The sequence below is a fragment of the Carcharodon carcharias genome (genome assembly GCF_017639515.1).
Source record: "Carcharodon carcharias isolate sCarCar2 chromosome 37 unlocalized genomic scaffold, sCarCar2.pri SUPER_37_unloc_1, whole genome shotgun sequence".
In the NCBI taxonomy this organism is placed as follows: Eukaryota; Metazoa; Chordata; class Chondrichthyes; order Lamniformes; family Lamnidae; genus Carcharodon; species Carcharodon carcharias.
Genome location: NW_024470758.1, coordinates 3,291,277 through 3,318,987, shown reverse-complemented (window position 1 = coordinate 3,318,987; position 27,711 = coordinate 3,291,277). Strand labels below are relative to the sequence as shown.

Below are 27,711 nucleotides of genomic sequence, written 5' to 3'. Positions count from 1 at the left end.
TCTCTCTCTCTCTCTCTCTCTCTCCCCCCCAACCTCTCTCTCTTTCTCCAGATGCCCCAGTCTCTGAGCTGCACGACCTCTTCTGCAAGAAGCTCCAGCAGTGCTGCATCGTCTTCGATTTCATGGACTGCGTCGCTGACCTGAAGGGCAAGGAGATCAAGCGGGCAGCCCTTAACGAGCTGGTGGAGTGTATCGCTACAGGCCGGGGCCTGCTGATTGAGCCCATCTACCCTGAGATCATTAAGATGGTGAGTGTTGTCTCGAGGCCTGGCCTGGGGGGCAGGGGGCGGTCAGGAACCCCACACCTCCCACCCAACCCCACACCTCCCACACAACTGCACCAGTGCAAATCACACTAGATGGGACAGCAGGCCACCTGCCACAGTCCGTGTGTTGTCCAGGGGAATGGCTGAGGCCCACGGTGCAGAATACAGGCAGCTGGGTAAAGGAAGGTAGATTTAGATCGGAGTGTCGAGAGGGATCCTATCCAATGGCTGGAAGGCTCGATTAACCCAGAGAGCGGAGATTGAAGGGGTTGCGCGCGAGAACCAGAGGCAACGCGAGGAAAAATATTTTTACACTGCCACATGGAAGCATTAGAGAGGGCGCAGGAAGGACTCACGAGAATGGCTGGCTCCAGGGGATGAGGAACTTCAGTGACGTAGACAGATTGGAGAAGTTGGGACTGTTTTCCTTGAAGAGAAGGTTGAGAGGAGAATGGACAGAGGTGTTCAAAATCACGAGGGGCCTGGACGAAGTAGATAGGGAGAGACTATTAGTGGACGGATAGAGAACCAGAGGGCACAGATTTAAGGCAATTGGCAACAGGAGCAATGGAGACACAAGGAGAAACTTTTCCACGCAGCGAGTGGTTAGGATCTGGAATGCGCTGCCTGAGGGTGTGGTGGAGGCAGGTTCAGCCGAGGCTTTCAAGAGGGAATTGGGTTGTTATCTGAAAATGAAGAACGTGCAGGGGAGAACGTGGGGGAGTGTCACTAGGTGAATTTCTCATTTGGTGAGCCGGTGCAGACATGATGGGCCAAATGGCCTCCTCCTGAACTGAGACCATCCTGTGATTCTGAGAGTCGTTTGGATTTCACAGTATCACAATACCTTTACAGTGCAGAAGGAGGCCATTCGACTCATAGAGTCTGTACCGGCTCTCTGAAAGAGCATTCCGCCTACTTCCACTCCCCTGCCTTATCCCCGTAACCCTGCACGTTCTCTCTCTTCAGGTAGCAATCCAATTCCCTTTTGAATACCCCGATCTAACCTGCCTCCGCTACCCTCTCAGGAAGTTTGTTCCAGACTCCAACCAGCCTCTGGGTGAAAAAAAAATTTCCTCGCATCACGTTTACTCCTTTTGCCAATTATTTAGAATCTGCGCCCCCTAGTTCTTGATGTTCCCTTGAGTGGGAACAGTTGCTCACTATTTACCCTGTCCATACCCCTCAGGATCTTGAATACTTCTCTCAATACCCTGCCTGATAGGGTGGTTGATGCAGATTCAATGGTAGCTTTGAAGAGGGAGTTGGATCATTGCTTGAAAAGGAGTAAATAAACCTGCTGGGCTATGGGGGAAAGAGCAGGAGACCGCGACTAATTGGGTAGCTCTTTCAAAGAGCCAGCACAGGCAGGGTGGGCTGAATGGCCTCCTCCTGCGCTGTACTATTCTACTCTAGCATAGAAACATGGTGTCGGTTTTGGAGTGCTGGATTGCAGTACCTCCCTGTGGAGTCACTTCCCCCCACCGAGGGTCAGCCATTTGCTTTCTGACAGGGTCAGAGCTCACCCAGTCTCACCTGAATGCTGGTTGCACTGTGTGGGCCTGAGGGAGGAGCGAGCTCTAGCCGCAGTAGGCCAGGCCAGGTTGGCCCTCCTACTGTGCGGAGACTTGAGACAAACTGGGTGCAGTTTTGCAGGATGGCTGAGGGCATTCTCTATTCAGGGAAGAGTCCAAAGAACTGCCCAAGGCACAAAGCTTGGCAGCATCGTGAACTTATATTTAAAAAATTGTTTGCTCACAGCGTGTGGGCGTCACTGGCGATGCCAGCATTTATTGCCCACCCCTAATTACCCTTGATCAGTGGGCATTTGAAGACTCAACCACATTGCTATGGTTCTGGAGTCGCATGTAGGCCAGACCAGGTAAGGGTGGCAGATTTCCTCCTCTAAAGGGCATTAGTGAACCAGATGAGTTTTTTTTTAACAACATCAGACTTTTAATTCCAGATTCTTTAACTGAATTCAAATTTCACCATCGGCCGCCACGGGTTTCGAACCTGGGTCCCCAGAGGGTTACCCTGAGTCTCTGAAATGCCAGTCCAGTGACAATACCACTATGCCACTGCCATCAACTCCGCCCCCAACCCCCCCCAAACTGTGAGGAGGGTACTGATAAACGTCATGGGGACATAGACAGGGTGGTGGAATGGACAGGGACATGTCCATGGGGTCAAAGGGTATGGGGAGAAAGCGGGAGCGGGCTATTGAGTTGGATGACCAGCCATGATCATAATGAATGGCGGAGCAGGCTCGAAGGGCCGAATGGCCTCCTCCTGCCCCTAGTTTCTATGTGGCCGATGAAATTTAACCCTCACCCACCACCTTCTCAAGGGCAACTAGGGATGGGCAATAAATGCTGGGCCCAGCCAGCGAAACCCACACCCCCATGAATGAATTAAAAACAAAGATAGGTGAAACGATACATTTTGGTAGAAAGAAGAGGGAGCAGCAGTAGAAGATGAAAGGTACGATCTAAAATGGAGCGCAGCATCAGAGGGACCCGGCAGTATACGCTGAGTAAAAAAAATCAAATAGAGTAAGAAACAAAAAAAGGGGACACTGTTAACAAAAACCAAAGCTTTAAAGGAAACTTACAGAATTATGTTAAAACCTTGGTGGGAGATGATGCTCCCCAGCCCCTGGGACATCCAGAAGGTCTCGGAAGGCCTCGAGGGTACCAGTGGATACCGTGTGCTCCCACTCCAGGGACACCCGAGTGCGCATGTAACCACGGAAGAGGGGCAGGCAAGCGAGATCCTGGGCTTTATAAATAGAGGCAATAGGCTACAAAAGCAAGGAAGTTCCAACTTGAGTATTGGCGTCCAGTTCTGGACACCACACTTTAGGAAGGATGGTTTTTTTTTCCCTGTTGGGATGTGGGTGTCATTTATTGTCCCTGAGGGCATTTAAGACCTGGGTAAGGACAGATTTCCTTCCCCAAAGGGCATTTTTACAACAGCCATTAGACTTTTCATTCCAGATTTTCAGTGAGTTCAAATTCCACCATCTGGCGTGGTGGGATTCGAGCCCTGGTCCCCAGAGCGTTACCCTGGCTCTCTGGATTACCAGCCCAGCGACAATACCACTTGCGCCACCGCTTCCCCCTGAGTTTGGGGGACGGTGCAGAAAGGATTCACGAGAATGGTTCCAGGGATGAGGAACTTCAGTTACGTCGATGGATTGGAGACGCTGGGATTGTTTACCTTGGGGAAGCTTAAGTGGAAATCCGATATCGATGCTCAAAATCACGAGGGATCCGGACAGAGCAGATGGGGAGAAACTTCCCATTGGCGGAAGGATCGAGAGCCAGGGAACGAGGATTTCAAGGCGAAAAGCAAAATGGCCAACAGCGAGATGAGGGAAAATCTCTTCCACGCAGCCGAGTGGTTGGGATCCGGAATGCACTGCCGGAGAGTGCGGGGCGAGAAGGGTCAATCGAGGCTTTCAAAACAGACTTGGACAATTCCCTGAAGAGAAAATACTTGCAGATCTGTGGGGGAAAGGGCGGGGGGAAGTGGGGCTAGGTGAGTCGCCCTTGTAAAGACCTGGCACAGACAAGATGGGCTGAATGGTCCCTTTCTGTGCTGTAATTGTTCTGTGATCCTAAGGTTCACACTGTCCTTTTCATGCCTTGCGCCACCCCCCCCCCAGCCATCCAATTCTAACCAGCGGTGTGCACTGGCTGGCAAATCCTCACCCATTTATGCCAAAATTTCCACTGGTGTAAGAGAGACTTGCATTTCTGTCGTGGTCTTCGGTCTGTGAAGTATAGCCACTGTTGTAATGTAGGAAACGTGACAGCTAATTGTGCACAGCAAGCTCCCACAAACAGCAATGAGATAATGACTGGACAATCCATTTTTAATGATAATTGAAGGATAAGTATTGACCCCGAGGACACTGGCGAGAATGCTTCTCACTCTCCCTTTCAGTGTAATGGCTTTGGGATCTTTAATACTCACTTCAGAAGCCAGACAGCATCTTAGTTTAACATTTACCTTAGAGACGGCACCTCTGACTATGCAGCACTCCCTCAGTAACAAACTGGGAGTGGGTGCCTGGATTATGGGCTCGGGCCTCTGGAGTGGAGCTTAAACTCATGGCCTTCTGACTCAGCGGCACGAGAAGTACCCTCTGAAACACAGAAGACTTGCTCTTGCAGTGCCTCGAGCGTGAGAGGAACACAAGAAACAGGAGCGGAAGTTGACCGCTCAGCCCATCGAGCCTGCTCCACCATTCAATGCAACCATGGCTGATCCTGGGCTTCAACTCCACATTCCCGCCGGCTTCCCATATCCCATAATTCCCTGAGAGGCCAAAACCGTCTGTCCCACAGCCTTGAATATATTCAACGATGGAGCATCCGCAGCCCACTGGGGTAGAGAATTCCAAAGATTCGCAACCCTTTGAGTGAAGAAATCTCTCCGCGTACCTCAGTTCTGAATGATCGACCCCTTAACCTGACACTAATACCCTGACCAGGGGGCAACAACCTCCCAGCGTCTACCCTAATGAGCCCCTTCAAGGGTGTTGCATGTTTCAATGAGAGTGCATCTTATTGGTCTAAAAATGCAGCAAGTCTAGGCCTCTCATCATGGGACAAGCCCCTCATCCCAGGGACCAATCTAGTGAACCTTCACTGTACCGTCTCGAATGCAAGTCTATCCTTCCTTAAATATGGAGACCAAAACTGCACACAGTGTTCCAGGTGTGGTCTCACCAAAACCCTGTACAATTGTAGCAAAACATCTTTATTTACTCTGATCCCCTTTCAATAAAGACCATTGGTGGGACAATTTAAACCCAGCCATTAAAACCCGCGGATAGTGAAGGGTTTTTTTTTCGGGGGGGTGGGGGTAGGGTGCATGTGAATCTAGGGTTTAAAGTTTTGTTTCATCGAGATTGCCAACTTCTATGTCTGTAACATCGCCTGCCTCCACCCTGCATCTGCTCCTGACAACCCTCCTGCATTCCTTTGTTACCTTTAGATTTGACTATACCCATCCACTCCTGGCTCACCTCTCGTCTTGCAACCCATCTGCAAACCTCAGCTTGCCCCAAACCCCCTGCTGCCCCGTAATCCTAACTCGCGCAGTTCCCCGTTCACCCATCGCGCCTGTGCGCACCAACCTAACGCTAGCCAGCCCCCCCCCAATGCAGCAACATCATGATTTCAGATCCCTCCGTGGGCCTTGCCCACTCCCTATCTCTGTGATCTCCTCCAGCCCCTACAACCCTCTGAGATCTGCACGCTCCTCCGACCCTGTTCTCTTTTACGCCCCTGATTTCCGTCGCTCCACCACTGTGGGCGGCAGACTCAAAGGTTACGGGGAGAAGATGGGAGAATGGGGTTGAGAAACTTATCAGCCACAATTGAATGACGGAGCAGACTCGATGGGCCGAATGGCCTCATTTCTGCTCCTATGTCTTACGGTGCCTTCGGCTGCCTGGGCCCTTAGCTCTGGAGTCCCCGTACCAAACTTCTCCACCTCTCCTGATCTCACTCTCTCTCTCTCTCTCTCTCTCTCTCTCTCCTCCTTTAAGACGCTGCTTATAAGCTTTTGGTCACATGTCCCTGATATCTCCTTGTGTGGCTGGGGGTCGAATAACGCTCCCCAGAGGCACCTTGGGACTGCCTGCTATGTTAAAGGTGCTGTTGATATGCAATTTGTTGTTAACGTACGTGTTCGAGGAATGAAGGTGAATCGAGTCGGGTAGGTGTCCTGTTCTGTTTTCGAACCCACTTCTGCTAGGTGGGGCACTGCCTGTATCTGCGCCTGAGGCAGAGGGGGGGGGTTGTTGTGCTCGATGACTCGCTGCCTCTGTTGCCTTCTGCCCACACAGGGCGTTGTGACTGAGGAAAGGTATTTGGGTGGGGCCCGCTTCCCAGCCTAGACAAACACCAACATGTACAGCGCGGCAGCATAGACACTGTGAGAGCAGGCACAATGCATTACAGGCTGCGCAGCCCTTTGGAGAGCGTTTCCCTTTTAATAAATAAAAGCAGAGGAAACTTAACAGTGATGCAGAGGCCCAGGATATTAGCCCAGTGACTTTACCACTACGCCGCCTTCTCCTCTGAGCCTGGCCTCTTGTCCCTTCCCCCCCCACCCCTCCTTCTCCTGTCACTGTTATCTGTGCTTTCAGCTGCCTCAGCCCCCACACTCTGGTACTCCCTCCTTTAAACCATCTCTGAGCCTAAGATTGTTCTTCCCAACCTCTCCAGTGGCTCAGTGCCTTCCTGTGAAAGGCTGTGCTGTGCTGCCAGTGCAGACTCGATGGGCTGAATGGCCTCCTTCTGCACTGTAAGGATCCAGCGACCATGTTTGAAGTTGCAGCAATGGGTGTGAACCCTCAAATCTAACATGTGCGCCTTCCTCGGGTGGATCTGGGAAGATTCCTCTCCCCATCTGTGGCATTCTCTCCTGCTTTTATGTTGAGCAGGCTGCCGTAGGTACAATTTCACGGCACTTCTTTTAATTTCACGGTTGGTTCTCTTTGAGATTAAAAATTAAATTGGGTTAGTCTCAGTGCAGCTTGTGTCTAAAGTGGCTGGAATCTGGCACTCACTTAGAGAGAGACATTTACCTCAGGGACTGTCCCGACGCTCCCCCACCCCCCCCAAACCCGCCAAAGACTTGACAGCCAAATAAGTGCGTTTGTTGAAGATCTTGTAAGGTACAAAGTGTAACAGCTAATTGGCGCACAGCAAGCTCCCACAAACAGCAATGTGATCATTTGTTGAGATGGTGTTGGATGCAGAGTTGTGACTTATTAAAGAAGTCATGGTAGCCTTCAGTACAATAACAGCAAGTCTTGTAACTATATACATATATACCGTAAGGGGTACAGGGACAGAGCTGCTTCTGTGACTGGGTCTTAACACGTCTCTGGCCAACACCACACTGACCCTGGGCCTAGGGTCATGTCCCTTCTTGCATCACTGTTTGGGCAGTACAATACTCAGTCCCGCATTAATACACAGACCTTTATACTACAACAATGATCAGACACTCTTGTTTTAGTGATGTTGGTTGAGGGATAAATATTGGCCTCAGGACACCGGGGGGAACTCTCCTCTCCACGCCGCCCCTCCTGCCAAAATGGCCCCTCCCCCTCTTTTTTTCCAGCAGTAGCTTTTACATCCACCTGAGAGGGCAAATTTAATTTAAATTTAAAATGTCCCATCTGAAAGACAGCACCTCCAACAATGCAGCACTCCCTCGGTAATGGCAATGAGAGAGCATCAGCCTGGAATACAGACTCAATTTTCTGGAATTGTGATTGAACGTACGAACTTCTGGCTCTGGCAAGTGACACCTCTAAGACTCTTTTTATTCTTTCGCAGGATGTGGGTGTCGCTGGATGGGCCAGCATTTATTGCCCATACCTAATTGCCCTTGAGAAGGTGGTGGTGAGCTGTCTTCTTGAGCCGCTGCAGTCCATGTGGTGTAGGTACACCCACGGCGCTGTTAGGGAGGGAGTTCCAGGATTTTGACCCAGTTACAGTGAAGGAACGGCGATATATTTCCAAATCAGGATGGTGTGTGGCTTGGAGGGGAGCTTCCAGGTGGTGGTGTTCCCATGTGTCTGCTGCCCTTGTCCTTCTAGGTGGTAGAGATCGTGGGATTGAAAGGTGATGTTGATGGAGCCTTAGTGAATTCCTGCAGTGCATCTTGTAGATGGTACACACTACTGCTACTCTGCGTCAGCGGTGGAGGGAGTGAATGTTTAAGGTGGTGGATAGAGTGCCAATCAAGCGGGGCTGCTTTGTCCTGGATGGTGTCGAGCTTCTTGAGTGTTATTGGAGCTGCACTCATCCAGGCAAGCGGGGAGTGTTCCATCACAATACTCGCCTCTTGGAGGGAGGTTAAGGAAAGAATAGTAATACTTGCAATTCTATGGTATCTTTCATGACCTCAGGATGTCCCAAAGTACTTTTTAGCCACTGTTGTATTGTAGGAAACGCAGCTGCCAATTTGCACACAGCAAGCTCCCACAAACAGTAATGTGATAATGACCAGATCATCTATTTTTGTGATACTCGTTGAGGGATAAATGTTGGCCCAGGACAGTGGGGAGATCTACCCTTCTCTTCAGAATGGAGCCATAGGTTCTTTTATGGGCACCTGAGAGAACAGAAGGAGCCCCAGTTTAACTTCTCACCCAAAGAAACACCACCTCCAGCAGTGAAGCATCCCCTCAGTACTGCACTGGAATGTCAGCCTAGATTTTTGTGCTCGAGATCTGGAGTGGGACTTGATTCAGAGGTGAGAGAGAGAGTGCTATTCACCTAACCACTGCTGACATTTGAATCGAATTAAACTAGGTGGAACATAACCTGCCACAACGATGCAAATAATTAATCTGATTTCAAAGATGATGTTTACGAAAAACTTAGCATGTACAATTAGCAAATCATTGTTAGGTGGTTTAATGAGGCATTTGTTGGCATTTGAGCCTTGGCTATCGGGAATGGTGAATCAGTGTTGGAAAAACAATTAGCATTATGTTTGGCATTGTGGGTGCGATCATGTGGACTAGTAAGCCAAAGGTCACGAGTTCAGATCTCACCTTGCAAAATTGTGAAAGTAAATTTTAATGGTTCACAAAATATGGTGCAGAAGGAGGCCATTTGGCCCATCTCGCTTTTGCTGGCTCTTTTGAAAGAGCTATCCATTAGTCCCGTTCCCTCTGCTGTTTTCCCCATACCCCTCAAACTCCCCACCCCACCCCGCCGCCTCACCGCCCACCTCAAGTATTTATCCAATTCCCCTTTTGAAAGCGAAAGTTCCTATTGAATCTGCTTCTGCCGCCCTGTCAGGCAGCGCCTTCCAGATCACAACAACTCGCTGTGTAATAAATAAATAAATAAAAATTCTTCTCGTCTCCCGCTCTGGCCCTTTTGCCAATTATCTTCAATCCGTGTCCCTCTGGTTACCGAAACTCCTGCCACTGGAAAGGGTTTCTCCCTATCTACTCTATCTGAGACCCTTTCATTTTTGAAATTGTTGTCAGAGCCCCCGATGGTGTTCGACTGGTCTCTGCCTGCAAGTGACTCCAGTGGCACCGTGCGCGGGACCCTTGTAACCCCAAGGGCTGCCAGGGATGTCAGCCTGGACGGTGACTCTGCCTCCCCGCTGCTGCTGCTGCTGCTTGGAGCTCCTCCTGCCAGGAGGTCTGCTGTCGTGCCTCTGTCATGCTCACCTGTCTTGTGCCATCTTCGCACATCCTCTGTAGCTCGCCTGCAAACGTCTCCGGGACACCCGTCACCCAGCCAGGCCGAGTTCGCCCCCTCTTCCTGCTTTCCTCCACTTTACCCTCTAGAAGGGGTCTCAGTCGCCTTTCAGCTCTGAGCGAATGGCCAGACTCCTGACGTTTTCTTCTCTGGATGTCACTTCTCGCTCTTGCTGTTTCAAGCACCTCTTCGTTTGTCTTATGTGGAATATTTTTTAGCACGCGCCCTGGCATCCACATTTCAAAGTCCTCTATTTCCTTCCACGGATCTTTTATTGAATGTCCAGGTCCCAAGAACGTATCAATATTTAAGTATTAGAAAGCGGAGTCTGTTTCCTTGCTTAAAAGGAAACCTGTTTTGCTTTCAAATCCTGCGCCCTGTGGTTTAAGGAAGTGATGGGTGGTGGGGGGGTTATTCCTAGAGCGCTGAATGCAAGCACAGACCCAGGTGTACCACCCCTACCACCTACATGATCGCTACTGTCAACTGACTCCACAGGAGATGATGGGGGGTGGCGGTGCTGGTTGGACGTGGGGGGTGGGGCAGCTGTTGCAGCAGCTGTTGGCCTGTAGTCGCTGTGCCAGCTACAAGAGCAGGCCAGACACTGGGAATCCTGCAGCAAGTAACTCACCTCCTGACTCCCCAAATCCTGTCCACCATCTCTACAAGGCACAAGTCAGGAGTGTAATGGAATACTCCCCACTTGCCTGGATGAGCGCAGCCCCCACAACACTCAAGAAGCTCAACACCATCCAGGACAAAGCAGCCCCACTTGATTGGTACCACATCCACAAATATTCATCACTCACACCCTCCATCACCGACACACAGTAGCAGCAGTGTGTGTACCATCTACAAGATGCACTGCAGCAATTCACGAAGGCTCCTTCGACAGCACCTTCCAAACCCACGACCACTACCATCTAGGAGGACAAGGGCAGCAGACACATGGGAACACCACCACCTGCAAGTTCCCCTCCAAACCACTCACCATCCTGACTTGGAAATATATCGGCCGTTCCTTCACTGTCGCTGGGTCAAAATCCTGGAACACCCTCCCTAACAGCGCTGTGGGTGTACCTACACCACATGGACTGCAGCAGTTCAAGAAGGCGGCTCACCCCCACCTTCTCCAGGGGCAACTAAGGATGGACAATAAATGCTGGGCCCAGCCAGCAATGCCCATATCCCGTGAATTAATAAAACTGTGCCCAGGGTAGGAGATGGACAGGTTCCTACATGCCTGGTGACTGAGATCACTCCCTAGCTGGCTGCAGGCCATGAGCAAGGAGCCCAGGAGGGGGAGCGGTGTGGGAGGACTACAGTTTGGAGATGTTACTAATGGATATTAACTCTCAGCCGCCCAGCTCCTCTGTCTCCATCACGGCTTAGCAGACAGCCACAGGTGGCTGAATCCATCTCTGGGGAGGGGTGGGAAGGGAGAGGTTATGATTGGAACCCAGGGCTATGTGAGGAGGCTGGGAGTGGGTGTACATGCCTTAAAAGAAGCAGCTGCCGAGATAGTGGATGCATTGGTTGTGATCTTCCAAAATTCCCAGGATCCTGGAAAAGTCCCAGCAGATTGGAAAACTGCAACTGTAGCTCCACTCTTCAAGTAAGGAGGGAGACAGGAAGCAGACAGCTATAGACCAGTTAGCCTAACATCTGTCATTGGGAAAATGCGAGAATCCATTATTTAAGGAGGTAGTAGCAGGACGTTCGGAAAACCACAATACAATCGGGCAGTCAACATGGTTTTGTGAAAGTGAAATTGCATTTGACGAATTGACAAATAAGATAGGTGTCGAGGGTTTTGGGGAGAGAGAGCAGCAGTACGGCGTTGAGATAGAGGATCAGCCATGATCATATTGAATGGCGGAGCAGACTCGAAAGGCCGAATGACCTACTCCTGCTTCTGTTTTCTGTGTTTCTATGTTTCCATTAGAGTTCTTTGAGGATGTAATAAACAGGGTGGATAAAGGGGAACCAGTAGATGTGGTGTATTTGGATTTCCGAAAGACATTCGATAAGGTAACTACACAAGATGGGACCTCATGGGGCAGGGGGGTGATATATATGAGTATGGATAGATGATTGGCTAATTAACAGGAAACTGAGTTGGGATAAATGGATCACTTTCATGTTGCCAAGCTAACTAGTGCAGTGCCGCAGGGATCAGCGCTGGGACCTCAACTTCTTACGATCTCAATTAATGACTTGGATGAATGGACCAAATTTGTTGACGATGCAAAGACAGGTGGGAAAGCAAGTTGTGAGGAGCATACAGAGTCTGCAAAAGGAGGTAGATAGGTTCAGTGAATGGCCAAAAATTTGGCAGATGGGATATGTATAATGTTGGAAAATGTGAGGAAGAATAGAAAAGCAGAACGTTATTTAAATTGAGAGAATCTGTAAGATGCTGCGGTACAGAGGGATCTGGGTATCCTTGTACATGAATCGCAAAAAGTCAGTATGGAGGTGCAGCAAGTAATTAAGAAGGGAAATGGGATATTGGCCTTTATTGCAAGGGAGATGGAGTGTAACAGTAGGGAAGTCTTGCTACAACTGTACAGGGCATTGGTGAGACCGCACCTGGAGTACAGTGTTCAGTTTTGGCCTCCTTACTTAAGGAGGCACTTAGTTGCATTGGAAGCCATTCAGAGGAGGTTCACTCGGCTGATTCCTGGAATGAAGGGGTTTGTTTTGAGGAAAGGTTGAGCAGGTTGTGCCTGTACCCACTGGAATTTATTTATTGGCTCTTATTGAAAGCAAAAAGATTCTGAGGGGTCTTGACAGGGTGGAGGCTGGGAGGATGTTTCCCCCTCGTCGGGGAGTCTAGAACTAGGCGACACAGCTTTAATATAAGGACTCGCCTTAAGTTGGAGATGAGGAGGAATTTCTTCTGAGGGTTGTTATTCTTTGGAACACTCTTCCCCAGAGAGCAGTGGAGGCTGGGTCACTATGACATGCCCCCAGCCCCCCCGCTCCCAACCCTATCGTTTAGGAACGTCTTAAAGGGGTGGGGAGGTTTAGGGAGGGAATTCCAGAGCTGAGGCCCTCAGCAGCGGAAGACACGGCCGCCAGTGGTGGAGCGATTAAAATCGGGGGGTGCTCGAGAGGCCGGGATTGGAGGCACGCCAGGATCTTGAACGGTTGTGGGGCTGAAGGAGCAGGGGTGAGAAGGCCACGGAGGGGTTTGAAGACAAGGATGAGAATTGTAAAATCGGAGCGTTGCTGGATCGGGGGCCAGTGCAGGTCAGCGAGCACGGTGGGGGATGGGGGGGGGGCGATGGATGGACTTGACTTGGCGTGAGTCAGCAGAGTTTTGGACAAGGTGTCGTTTATAGAGGCTAGAGTGTTGGAAGTGTGATGGAGTAGTCAAGTCTAACGGTAACGAGGGTGTGGGTGAGAGTTTCAGTAGCCAACTAGCTGAGACAGGGGTGAAGACTAGCGATGTTACAGACGTGAAAAGTGGTGGCATTTGTGATGGTTAGGATAAGGAATTGGGAGCTCACTTCAGGGCCAGATAGGGCGCTAAAGTTGCAAACAGTCTCGTATCTCTAAACAAACCAGGATATCAATGCTAAATATAATGTTTGTGCTATTTAAAGTGTCCTGATGGCTTCTTGGGTTTGCTTGCTTGCTACTGCATGTGCACTCGCCTGTGTGCGTCTGTTAATAGGTGTGTGATTAACTCTCTGCTCTTTAGATCTCTGTCAACATATTCCGGACACTTCCGCCAAGCGACAATCCAGAGTTTGACCCAGAAGAGGACGAACCAAATCTCGAAGCTTCCTGGCCCCATTTACAGGTAGGCAATGGTCGGGACTGTGGGGGTTTCATTGTTGTTTATCTCTGCAACCAGCTCGCACCACCCCACCGCCCACCCCCACCCCCACCCCCCAACAACATTCCGCATAACCACCCTGCGGGTCAAATTCTCAAACCGGCGCTGTCTGCCTGTCACGGGCACTGTCTGCCTGTCATGGGCGCTGTCTGTTGCCCTGTTTGTCCGTTGTCGTTGACAGTCTGTCTGTATGTCTGTCACGGGCACCGTCTGTAGCTCTGTCTGTCAGTGTCGCTGGCACAGTCTCTCTACCATGGGCGCTGTCTGTTGCCCTGTTTGTCCTTGTCGCTGCAGTCTGCCTGTATGTGTGTCACAGGCACTGCCTGTTGCTCTGTCTGTCTGTGTTGCTAGCATGGTCTGTCTACCACAGGCACTGTCTGTTGCTCTGTCCATCAGTGTTGCTAGCACAGTCTGTCTATCACGGGCACAGTCTGTTGCCCTGTCTGTCTGTGTCACTGACACAGTCTGTCTATGAAGGGCACTGCCTGTTGCCATGTCTGCGTTGCTTGTGAGGCCTGCCTGTATGTGTGTCAAGGGTGCTGTCTGTTGCTCTGTCTGTCTGTCACTGGCGCAGTCTGTCTATGACAGGTGCTGTCTGTTGCCCTGTCTGTCTGTTGTTGGTGCGGTGTGTTGGCCTGTCTGTGTGCCTGTCTGTTGCTGGATCAGTTGGCCTGTCTGTCTGTGTCACTGACCCTGCCACATCTGATAGTGATTTAACAGGCTCTTTACCAGAACAGTAATTTGCTGTTCCGTGCCCCCAGTGTGGAGGGTGGGGCGGGCAGGTGAGGGGGCTTGGCAGTGGGGGAGGTTGCTGCGGGAGGGGAAGCAGGCCTGTGTTCCCAGGGTGAGGGCTAGAGTGAGAACCTCTGCACTCAGGGTGGGGGGTACAGTGCGGGCCCCTGTCTCCCCGGGGTGGGGGGTACAGTGCGGGCCCCTGTCTCCCCGGGGTGGGGGGTACAGTGCGGGCCCCTGTCTCCCCGGGGTGGGGGGTACAGTGCGGGCCCCTGTCTCCCCGGGTGGGGGGTCCAGTGCGGGCCCCTGTCTCCCCGGGGTGGGGGGTACAGTGCGGGCCCCTGTCTCCCCGGGGTGGGGGGTACAGTGCGGGCCCCTGTCTCCCCGGGGTGGGGGGTACAGTGCGGGCCCCTGTCTCCCCGGGGTGGGGGGTACAGTGCGGGCCCCTGTCTCCCCGGGGTGGGGGGTACAGTGCGGGCCCCTGTCTCCCCGGGGTGGGGGGTACAGTGCGGGCCCCTGTCTCCCCGGGGTGGGGGGTACAGTGCGGGCCCCTGTCTCCCCGGGGTGGGGGGTACAGTGCGGGCCCCTGTCTCCCCAGGGTGGGGGGTACAGTGCGGGTCCCTGTCTCCCCAGGGTGGGGGGTACAGTGCGGGTCCCTGTCTCCCCGGAAGTGGGGGGTACAGTGCGGGTCCCTTCCTCCCTGGGGTGGGAGGGGTACAGAGCAGGTCCCTGCCTCTCTAACGAGCCCTGTCCCTCTCCCTCTCCCTCTCCCTCTCCCTATCTCTCTCTCTCTCTCTCTCTCTCTCCAGCTGGTGTACGAGTTCTTCCTGCGGTTTCTCGAGAGCCCTGATTTTCAGCCGGCCATCGCAAAACGCTACATCGACCAGAAATTCGTCCTCCAGGTAACTATCCCCCTACCTCTTGACCACCCACCATCCTCAATTCACCCCCCGCTCCCCACCCCCCCCCACACTGCCCCACCAGCTCCTCCTCCTCCCCTCACCCAGCCTGCACCTTCCTCATCCAGATCCATCCCTCTAGATCCTTCTGCACCCCTCCTCCCCTTTGCCTTTACCCCTTCGCCTTTACACCCCCTCACCCACCCTCGCCCTTACACCCCCTACCTTTATATAAACGCACTTTTCTCCCTGTCTGGTTACAGTTGTTGGAGTTGTTTGACAGTGAGGACCCTCGGGAACGGGATTTCCTGAAGACAGTTCTTCACCGGGTTTATGGCAAGTTCCTGGGACTGCGAGCATTCATTCGCAAACAGATCAATAATATATTTTTATGGTAAGAGTGAACCGGCAGTTCCCACCACCAGATAGCTGCTCTCTGTCCCTCTCAAACCCTCTGTCTCTGATCTCTCTCTCTCACTCACTCTCTCCCTCCCACCGCCACATGCTAGTAGTGTCTATGCTTGCGAGGCACCTGTCAGCCTAACGGTAAAATAAGTGTCTCTCTGTCTGCCTCTCTATCTCTCCATTTACCTCTCTCGCTTGCTCGCTCTCTCTGTCGGCCCCTCTCTCTCTCTCTCCCTCTCTCTCTCTCTCTCTCTCTCTCTCTCCCCCTGTCTGTCTGCCCTTCTTTCTGTCCACTCTATGTCTCTCTCAATGTCTCCCTGTCTTGGTCGGTCTCTCCCCCCCTCCCCCCTCCGGTCTCCCTCTCCCTCGCCCCTCGCCCACCCCCTCCCTCCCCCTCCCCACTCCCCACCCCCCCAATCCCTCTCCCCCTCTCCCTCCCCCTCTCCCCCTCCTACACTCCCCCTCCTACACTCCCCCTCCTACACTCCCCCTCCTACATTCCCCCTCCCGCTCTCCCCCTCCCGCTCTCCCCCTCCCGCTCTCCCCCTCCCGCTCTCCCCCTCCCGCTCTCCCCCTCCCGCTCTCCCCCTCCCGCTCTCCCCCTCCCGCTCTCCCCCCTCCCGCTCTCCCCCTCCCGCTCTCCCCCCTCCCGCTCTCCCCCCTCCCGCTCTCCCCCCTCCCGCTCTCCCCCCTCCCGCTCTCCCCCCTCCCGCTCTCCCCCCTCCCGCTCTCCCCCCCTCCCGCTCTCCCCCCTCCCGCTCTCCCCCCCTCCCGCTCTCCCCCCCTCCCGCTCTCCCCCCCTCCCGCTCTCCCCCCCTCCCGCTCTCCCCCCCTCCCGCTCTCCCCCCCTCCCGCTCTCTCCGCTTCCCCCTCTCCGCTTCCCCCTCTCCGCTTCCCCCTCTCCGCTTCCCCCCTCCGCTCCCCCCCCCTCCGCTCCCCCTCTCCACCTCCCCCTCTCCACCTCCCCCTCTCCACCTCCCCCTCTCCACTTCCCCCTCTCCACTTCCCCCTCTCCGCTTCCCCCTCTCCAACTCCCCCTCTCCCACCCACTCCCTCCCCCCTCCGGTCTCTTTCTCCCTCTCCCTCTCCCTCCCCCTTCTGATCCCCCTCCCCCTCCCTCTCCCCCTCCCCCTCCCTCCCCACTCCGGTCTCGGTCTCCCTCTCCCTCCATCCCCTCCGGTCTCACTCTCCCTCCCTCCCCGTCTGGCTTGCCCCCCCCGCCCCCCAACTCGGTCTCCCTCCCTCACCCCTCCTCCCTACCCCGCTCTGTTGTCCACTCACTTTCTCAGTCTCTGACTCCGCCCCCTTAGCTTCTGTGCCCCTGTCGCTCAAGTGTGAAACCACCACCGCCACCCCCCACCCAACCTTCCAAAGTCCAGGACCCCGATAGGTGGAAGCATAAGGCTGGCGATAGTCTGGTGTCTCCCTGGGCAGCTGCTGCAATTGGCAGCACAAGGGAGGCGACATCCACTGTGGCTCACTGCCATCCACCCCCCACCCCCATCACCCAGTGGAAGCAGTGACTAGTCTCCTTCTCCGAGCCGGCCGAGTTTAATCGAGGCGTTCAAAACCAGGAAGGGTTTTCACAGGGTAAATAAGGAGAAACTGTTCCCAGGGGCAGGCGTGTCGGTGACCAGCGGGGACCCAGATCGAAGAGAATCGGTAAAAGGACCAGAAGGGGGGGGCGGTGAGGGGGGGGGCTGTTGTTTTTATTTTTCTGCGCAGCGAGCTGTTCCGCTCTGCAAGGCGCTGCCTGACAAGGTGGTGGGAGCAGATTCATTGGGGATTTTCAAAAGGGGGAGTCGGATAAATGCCCGAAAAGGAAGAAATCGGCAGGGGATCTGACTGGATCGCTCTCTCAAAGAGAGAGCCGGCACAGGCACGATGGGCCGAATGTCCTCCTCCTGTGACGTCCGCCTCTGAGGCTCCCCTGCACCGGCTGTGTCAATAGCCGTCAATAAAAATGTGCCCCCAACACCCCCCCCCCCCCCCCCAGAGTTTTAAGTGGCTGTGAGGGTCTCAGTGTATGTGTAGCGCACTGAGCTGAACCCCCTCCCCTCTGGAGTTGGGGGGTTGGGGGTGAAGGAGGAGAGCTCTCCCCAGCGGTGGAAGCTATGTCGCTCCCCCCTGTCCCCTCACCGACTCTGCCCCCCCCCCCAACCTCACAGCCCTCAAACGTTCGATGTTCCCTTTACCCTGCAAGCGAGCGCTCCTCTAACATTTCTGAAATGCTCACCAGCTATTTATAAACCCAGGCCCATCTCTCTCTCTCTCTCTCTCTCTCTCTCTCCCTCTCCCTCTCCCTCTCCCTCTCCCTCTCTCTCTCTCACATACACTGTGACTCGGAATATGCTGGGCGAGAGCCCATCAATTATTAATGATGGAGAATGGTGCTCCTAGGCCCCACCTGCAGGCCTCTCAGTTAGAGGCAGCAGCAGCTCCCCTAGGTCCAGAGAGGGCAACACACAAACGACCATGAAAGGACTCGCTGAATCCACTCAAAATCCGCCCCCCATCGGATTCATCTTTTAGGAAATGGAACGGAGTGTTTTTATTTTCTGGTTTTGCCAAGCGGAGGGAGGCGTAGGTCTGTCTAAGAGGTTTCACCGCAGATCAGCGATTTCCCCCGTGCTTAGCCAGTGCTTCTGACTAGGGTTTTCTGTTTCTTCACCTCCCGCACTTGGGCGTGACCCCATGGCCTGCACACCCAGGCTCCACACTTACCCCATGGCCTGCACACCCAGGCTCCACACTTACCCCATGGCCTGCACACCCAGGCTCCACACTTACCCCATGGCCTGCACACCCAGGCTCCACACTTACCCCATGGCCTGCACACCCAGGCTCCACACTTACCCCATGGCCTGCACACCCAGGCTCTGCCCTTACCCCATGGCCTGCACACCCAGGCTCCACCCTTACCCCATGGCCTGCACACCCGGGCTCCACACTTACCCCATGGCCTGCACACCCAGGCTCCACACTTACCCCATGGCCTGCACACCCAGGCTCCACACTTACCCCATGGCCTGCACACCCAGGCTCCACACTTACCCCATGGCCTGCACACCCAGGCTCCACACTTACCCCATGGCCTGCACACCCGGGCTCCACACTTACCCCATGGCCTGCACACCCAGGCTCTGCCCTTACCCCATGGCCTGCACACCCAGGCTCTGCCCTTACCCCATGGCCTGCACACCCAGGCTCCACCCTTACCCCATGGCCTGCACACCCAGGCTCTTCCCTTACCCCATGGCCTGCACACCCAGGCTCTGCCCTTACCCCATGGCCTGCACACCCAGGCTCTGCCCTTACCCCATGGCCTGCACACCCAGGCTCCACACTTACCCCATGGCCTGCACACCCAGGCTCCACACTTACCCCATGGCCTGCACACCCGGGCTCCACACTTACCCCATGGCCTGCACACCCAGGCTCCACACTTACTCCATGGCCTGCACACCCAGGCTCTGCCCTTACCCCATGGCCTGCACACCCAGGCTCCACCGTTACCCCATGGCCTGCACACCCAGGCTCCACACTTACCCCATGGCCTGCACACCCAGGCTCCACCGTTACCCCATGGCCTGCACACCCAGGCTCCACCGTTACCCCATGGCCTGCACACCCAGGCTCCACACTTACCCCATGGCCTGCACACCCAGGCTCCACACTTACCCCATGGCCTGCACACCCAGGCTCTGCCCTTACCCCATGGCCTGCACACCCAGGCTCCACCCTTACCCCATGGCCTGCACACCCAGGCTCCACACTTACCCCATGGCCTGCACACCCAGGCTCCACACTTACCCCATGGCCTGCACACCCAGGCTCCACACTTACCCCATGGCCTGCACACCCAGGCTCTGCCCTTACCCCATGGCCTGCACACCCAGGCTCCACCCTTACTCCATGGCCTGCACACCCAGGCTCCACACTTACCCCATGGCCTGCACACCCGGGCTCCACACTTACCCCATGGCCTGCACACCCAGGCTCCACACTTACCCCATGGCCTGCACACCCAGGCTCCACCGTTACCCCATGGCCTGCACACCCAGGCTCCACCGTTACCCCATGGCCTGCACACCCAGGCTCCACACTTACCCCATGGCCTGCACACCCAGGCTCCACACTTACCCCATGGCCTGCACACCCAGGCTCCACACTTACCCCATAGCCTGCACACCCAGGCTCTGCCCTTACCCCATGGCCTGCACACCCAGGCTCCACACTTACCCCATGGCCTGCACACCCAGGCTCCACACTTACCCCATGGCCTGCACACCCAGGCTCCACACTTACCCCATGGCCTGCACACCCGGGCTCCACACTTACCCCATGGCCTGCACACCCGGGCTCCACACTTACCCCATGGCCTGCACACCCAGGCTCCACACTTACTCCATGGCCTGCACACCCAGGCTCTGCCCTTACCCCATGGCCTGCACACCCAGCCTCCACACTTACCCCATGGCCTGCACACCCAGGCTCTGCCCTTACCCCATGGCCTGCACACCCAGACTCCACCCTTACCCCATGGCCTGCACACCCGGGCTCCACACTTACCCCATGGCCTGCACACCCAGGCTCCACACTTACTCCATGGCCTGCACACCCAGGCTCTGCCCTTACCGCATGGCCTGCACACCCAGGCTCCACAGTTACCCCATGGCCTGCACACCCAGGCTCCACACTTACCCCATGGCCTGCACACCCAGGCTCCACCGTTACCCCATGGCCTGCACACCCAGGCTCCACCGTTACCCCATGGCCTGCACACCCAGGCTCCACACTTACCCCATGGCCTGCACACCCAGGCTCCACACTTACCCCATGGCCTGCACACCCAGGCTCTGCCCTTACCCCATGGCCTGCACACCCAGGCTCCACCCTTACCCCATGGCCTGCACACCCAGGCTCCACACTTACCCCATGGCCTGCACACCCAGGCTCCACACTTACCCCATGGCCTGCACACCCAGGCTCTTCCCTTACCCCATGGCCTGCACACCCAGGCTCCACCCTTACTCCATGGCCTGCACACCCAGGCTCCACACTTACCCCATGGCCTGCACACCCGGGCTCCACACTTACCCCATGGCCTGCACACCCAGGCTCCACACTTACCCCATGGCCTGCACACCCAGGCTCCACCGTTACCCCATGGCCTGCACACCCAGGCTCCACCGTTACCCCATGGCCTGCACACCCAGGCTCCACACTTACCCCATGGCCTGCACACCCAGGCTCCACACTTACCCCATAGCCTGCACACCCAGGCTCTGCCCTTACCCCATGGCCTGCACACCCAGGCTCTGCCCTTACCCCATGGCCTGCACCCCCAGGCTCCACCCTTACCCCATGGCCTGCACACCCAGGCTCCACACTTACCCCATGGCCTGCACACCCAGGCTCCACACTTACCCCATGGCCTGCACACCCGGGCTCCACACTTACCCCATGGCCTGCACACCCGGGCTCCACACTTACCCCATGGCCTGCACACCCAGGCTCCACACTTACTCCATGGCCTGCACACCAAGGCTCTGCCCTTACCCCATGGCCTGCACACCCAGCCTCCACACTTACCCCATGGCCTGCACACCCAGGCTCTGCCCTTACCCCATGGCCTGCACACCCAGGCTCCACCCTTACCCCATGGCCTGCACACCCAGGCTCCACACTTACCCCATGGCCTGCACACCCGGGCTCCACACTTACCCCATGGCCTGCACACCCAGGCTCCACACTTACCCCATGGCCTGCACACCCAGGCTCCACCGTTACCCCATGGCCTGCACACCCAGGCTCCACCGTTACCCCATGGCCTGCACACCCAGGCTCCACACTTACCCCATGGCCTGCACACCCAGGCTCCACACTTACCCCATAGCCTGCACACCCAGGCTCTGCCCTTACCCCATGGCCTGCACACCCAGGCTCTGCCCTTACCCCATGGCCTGCACACCCAGGCTCCACCCTTACCCCATGGCCTGCACACCCAGGCTCCACACTTACCCCATGGCCTGCACACCCAGGCTCCACACTTACCCCATGGCCTGCACACCCAGGCTCCACACTTACCCCATGGCCTGCACACCCGGGCTCCACACTTACCCCATGGCCTGCACACCCAGGCTCCACACTTACTCCATGGCCTGCACACCCAGGCTCTGCCCTTACCCCATGGCCTGCACACCCAGCCTCCACACTTACCCCATGGCCTGCACACCCAGGCTCTGCCCTTACCCCATGGCCTGCACACCCAGGCTCCACCCTTACCCCATGGCCTGCACACCCGGGCTCCACACTTACCCCATGGCCTGCACACCCAGGCTCCACCATTACCCCATGGCCTGCACACCCAGGCTCCACCCTTACCCCATGGCCTGCACACCCAGGCTCTGCCCTTACCCCATGGCCTGCACACCCAGGCTCTTCCCTTACCCCATGGCCTGCACACCCAGGCTCTTCCCTTACCCCATGGCCTGCACACCCAGGCTCTTCCCTTACCCCATGGCCTGCACACCCAGGCTCCACCCTTACCCCATGGCCTGCACACCCAGGCTCCACACTTACCCCATGGCCTGCACACCCAGGCTCCACACTTACCCCATGGCCTGCACACCCGGGCTCCACACTTACCCCATGGCCTGCACACCCAGGCTCCACACTTACTCCATGGCCTGCACACCCAGGCTCTGCCCTTACCCCATGGCCTGCACACCCAGGCTCCACACTTACCCCATGGCCTGCACACCCAGGCTCTGCCCTTACCCCATGGCCTGCACACCCAGGCTCCACCCTTACCCCATGGCCTGCACACCCGGGCTCCACACTTACCCCATGGCCTGCACACCCAGGCTCCACCGTTACCCCATGGCCTGCACACCCAGGCTCCACCCTTACCCCATGGCCTGCACACCCAGGCTCTGCCCTTACCCCATGGCCTGCACACCCAGGCTCTGCCCTTACCCCATGGCCTGCACACCCAGGCTCTGCCCTTACCCCATGGCCTGCACACCCAGGCTCCACCCTTACCCCATGGCCTGCACACCCAGGCTCTTCCCTTACCCCATGGCCTGCACACCCAGGCTCCACACTTACCCCGTGGCCTGCACACCCAGGCTCCACACTTACCCCATGGCCTGCACACCCAGGCTCCACACTTACCCCATGGCCTGCACACCCAGGCTCCACACTTACCCCATGGCCTGCACACCCAGGCTCTGCCCTTACCCCGTGGCCTGCACACCCAGGCTCTTCCCTTACCCCATGGCCTGCACACCCAGGCTCCACACTTACCCCACGGCCTGCACACCCAGGCTCCACACTTATCCCATGGCCTGCACACCCAGGCTCTGCCCTTACCCCATGGCCTGCACACCCAGGCTCTGCCCTTACCCCATGGCCTGCACACCCAGGCTCTGCCCTTACCCCATGGCCTGCACACCCAGGCTCTGCCCTTACCCCATGGCCTGCACACCCAGGCTCTGCCCTTACCCCATGGCCTGCACACCCAGGCTCTGCCCTTACCCCATGGCCTGCACACCCAGGCTCCACACTTACCCCATGGCCTGCACACCCAGGCTCCACGCTTACCCCATGGCCTGCACACCCGGCCCACCCTTACCCAGGCTCACACCAGGCTCCACCTTACCCCATGGCCTGCACACCCAGGCTCCACACTTACCCCATGGCCTGCACACCCAGGCTCTGCCCTTACCCCATGGCCTGCACACCCAGGCTCCACACTTGCCCCATGGCCTGCACACCCAGGCTCCACCGTTACCCCATGGCCTGCACACCCAGGCTCCACCGTTACCCCATGGCCTGCACACCCAGGCTCCACACTTACCCCATGGCCTGCACACCCAGGCTCCACACTTACCCCATAGCCTGCACACCCAGGCTCTGCCCTTACCCCATGGCCTGCACACCCAGGCTCTGCCCTTACCCCATGGCCTGCACACCCAGGCTCCACCCTTATCCCATGGCCTGCACACCCAGGCTCTTCCCTTACCCCATGGCCTGCACACCCAGGCTCCACACTTACCCCATGGCCTGCACACCCAGGCTCCACACTTACCCCATGGCCTGCACACCCAGGCTCTGCCCTTACCCCATGGCCTGCACACCCAGGCTCCACCCTTACCCCATGGCCTGCACACCCAGGCTCTTCCCTTACCCCATGGCCTGCACACCCGGGCTCCACACTTACCCCATGGCCTGCACACCCGGGCTCCACACTTACCCCATGGCCTGCACACCCGGGCTCCACACTTACCCCATGGCCTGCACACCCAGGCTCTGCCCTTACCCCATGGCCTGCACACCCAGGCTCCACCCTTACCCCATGGCCTGCACACCCGGGCTCCACACTTACCCCATGGCCTGCACACCCAGGCTCCACCGTTACCCCATGGCCTGCACACCCAGGCTCCACCCTTACCCCATGGCCTGCACACCCAGGCTCTGCCCTTACCCCATGGCCTGCACACCCAGGCTCCACACTTACCCCATGGCCTGCACACCCAGGCTCTTCCCTTACCCCATGGCCTGCACACCCAGGCTCCACCCTTACCCCATGGCCTGCACACCCAGGCTCCACCCTTACCCCATGGCCTGCACACCCAGGCTCCACACTTACCCCATGGCCTGCACACCCAGGCTCCACACTTACCCCATGGCCTGCACACCCGGGCTCCACACTTACCCCATGGCCTGCACACCCAGGCTCCACACTTACCCCATGGCCTGCACACCCAGGCTCTGCCCTTACCCCATGGCCTGCACACCCAGGCTCCACCCTTACCCCATGGTCTGCACACCCGGGCTCCACACTTACCCCATGGCCTGCACACCCAGGCTCTGCCCTTACCCCATGGCCTGCACACCCAGGCTCTGCCCTTACCCCATGGCCTGCACACCCAGGCTCCACACTTACCCCATGGCCTGCACACCCAGGCTCTGCCCTTACCCCATGGCCTGCACACCCAGGCTCCACCCTTACCCCATGGCCTGCACACCCGGGCTCCACACTTACCCCATGGCCTGCACACCCAGGCTCCACCGTTACCCCATGGCCTGCACACCCAGGCTCCACCCTTACCCCATGGCCTGCACACCCAGGCTCTGCCCTTACCCCATGGCCTGCACACCCAGGCTCACCCCTTACCCCATGGCCTGCACACCCAGGCTCTTCCCTTACCCCATGGCCTGCACACCCAGGCTCCACCCTTACCCCATGGCCTGCACACCCAGGCTCCACACTTACCCCATGGCCTGCACACCCAGGCTCCACACTTACCCCATGGCCTGCACACCCAGGCTCTTCCCTTACCCCATGGCCTGCACACCCAGGCTCCACACTTACCCCATGGCCTGCACACCCGGGCTCCACACTTACCCCATGGCCTGCACACCCAGGCTCCACACTTACCCCATGGCCTGCACACCCAGGCTCTGCCCTTACCCCATGGCCTGCACACCCAGGCTCCACACTTACCCCATGGCCTGCACACCCAGGCTCTGCCCTTACCCCATGGCCTGCACACCCAGGCTCCACCCTTACCCCATGGCCTGCACACCCGGGCTCCACACTTACCCCATGGCCTGCACACCCAGGCTCCACCGTTACCCCATGGCCTGCACACCCAGGCTCCACCCTTACCCCATGGCCTGCACACCCAGGCTCTGCCCTTACCCCATGGCCTGCACACCCAGGCTCTGCCCTTACCCCTTGGCCTGCACACCCAGGCTCTGCCCTTACCCCATGGCCTGCACACCCAGGCTCTGCCCTTACCCCATGGCCTGCACACCCAGGCTCCACACTTTGCCCATGACCTGCACACCCAGGCTCTGCCCTTACCCCATGGCCTACACATCCAGGCTCTGCCCTTACCCCGTGGCCTGCACACCCAGGCTCCACACTTACCCCATGGCCTGCACACCCAGGCTCTGCCCTTACCCCATGGCCTGCACACCCAGGCTCCACCCTTACCCCATGGCCTGCACACCCAGGCTCCACACTTACCCCATGGCCTGCACACCCAGGCTCCACACTTACCCCATGGCCTGCACACCCAGGCTCTTCCCTTACCCCATGGCCTGCACACCCAGGCTCCACCCTTACTCCATGGCCTGCACACCCAGGCTCCACACTTACCCCATGGCCTGCACACCCGGGCTCCACACTTACCCCATGGCCTGCACACCCAGGCTCCACCGTTACCCCATGGCCTGCACACCCAGGCTCCACCGTTACCCCATGGCCTGCACACCCAGGCTCCACACTTACCCCATGGCCTGCACACCCAGGCTCCACACTTACCCCATAGCCTGCACACCCAGGCTCTGCCCTTACCCCATGGCCTGCACACCCAGGCTCTGCCCTTACCCCATGGCCTGTACACCCAGGCTCCACCCTTACCCCATGGCCTGCACACCCAGGCTCTTCCCTTACACCATGGCCTGCACACCCAGGCTCCACACTTACCCCATGGCCTGCACACCCAGGCTCCACACTTACCCCATGGCCTGCACACCCGGGCTCCACACTTACCCCATGGCCTGCACACCCGGGCTCCACACTTACCCCATGGCCTGCACACCCAGGCTCCACACTTACTCCATGGCCTGCACACCCAGGCTCTGCCCTTACCCCATGGCCTGCACACCCAGGCTCCACCGTTACCCCATGGCCTGCACACCCAGGCTCCACTGTTACCCCATGGCCTGCACACCCAGGCTCCACACTTACCCCATGGCCTGCACACCCAGGCTCCACACTTACCCCATGGCCTGCACACCCAGGCTCTGCCCTTACCCCATGGCCTGCACACCCAGGCTCCACCCTTACCCCATGGCCTGCACACCCAGGCTCCACACTTACCCCATGGCCTGCACACCCAGGCTCCACACTTACCCCATGGCCTGCACACCCAGGCTCTTCCCTTACCCCATGGCCTGCACACCCAGGCTCCACCCTTACTCCATGGCCTGCACACCCAGCCTCCACACTTACCCCATGGCCTGCACACCCGGGCTCCACACTTACCCCATGGCCTGCACACCCAGGCTCCACACTTACCCCATGGCCTGCACACCCAGGCTCCACCATTACCCCATGGCCTGCACACCCAGGCTCCACCGTTACCCCATGGCCTGCACACCCAGGCTCCACACTTACCCCATGGCCTGCACACCCAGGCTCCACACTTACCCCATAGCCTGCACACCCAGGCTCTGCCCTTACCCCATGGCCTGCACACCCAGGCTCTGCCCTTACCCCATGGCCTGCACACCCAGGCTCCACCCTTACCCCATGGCCTGCACACCCAGGCTCCACACTTACCCCATGGCCTGCACACCCAGGCTCCACACTTACCCCATGGCCTGCACACCCGGGCTCCACACTTACCCCATGGCCTGCACACCCGGGCTCCACACTTACCCCATGGCCTGCACACACAGGCTCCACACTTACTCCATGGCCTGCACACCCAGGCTCTGCCCTTACCCCATGGCCTGCACACCCAGCCTCCACACTTACCCCATGGCCTGCACACCCAGGCTCTGCCCTTATCCATGGCCTGCACACCCAGGCTCCACCCTTACCCCATGGCCTGCACACCCGGGCTCCACACTTACCCCATGGCCTGCACACCCAGGCTCCACCATTACCCCATGGCCTGCACACCCAGGCTCTGCCCTTACCCCATGGCCTGCACACCCAGGCTCTTCCCTTACCCCATGGCCTGCACACCCAGGCTCTTCCCTTACCCCATGGCCTGCACACCCAGGCTCCACCCTTACCCCATGGCCTGCACACCCAGGCTCCACACTTACCCCATGGCCTGCACACCCAGGCTCCACACTTACCCCATGGCCTGCACACCCGGGCTCCTCACTTACCCCATGGCCTGCACACCCAGGCTCCACACTTACTCCATGGCCTGCACACCCAGGCTCTGCCCTTACCCCATGGCCTGCACACCCAGGCTCCACACTTACCCCATGGCCTGCACACCCAGGCTCTGCCCTTACCCCATGGCCTGCACACCCAGGCTCCACCCTTACCCCATGGCCTGCACACCCGGGCTCCACACTTACCCCATGGCCTGCACACCCAGGCTCCACCGTTACCCCATGGCCTGCACACCCAGGCTCCACCCTTACCCCATGGCCTGCACACCCAGGCTCTGCCCTTACCCCATGGCCTGCACACCCAGGCTCTGCCCTTACCCCATGGCCTGCACACCCAGGCTCTGCCCTTACCCCATGGCCTGCACACCCAG

At 57.4% G+C, this 27,711-nt stretch overlaps 1 protein-coding gene across 1 annotated transcript in view; it reads left to right on the top strand.

Annotated features, from left to right (window-relative positions):
- ppp2r5b (protein phosphatase 2, regulatory subunit B', beta) overlaps positions 1 to 27,711 on the top strand; it is a 132,418-nt gene that overhangs the window by 45,432 nt on the left and 59,275 nt on the right. Inside the window, exons 2-5 of the mRNA XM_041181915.1 lie at positions 52 to 248; positions 13,233 to 13,334; positions 14,912 to 15,004; positions 15,265 to 15,395. Of these exons, the coding sequence (XP_041037849.1) occupies positions 52 to 248; positions 13,233 to 13,334; positions 14,912 to 15,004; positions 15,265 to 15,395 (523 nt within the window). The remainder of the gene's footprint in view (positions 1 to 51; positions 249 to 13,232; positions 13,335 to 14,911; positions 15,005 to 15,264; positions 15,396 to 27,711) is intronic.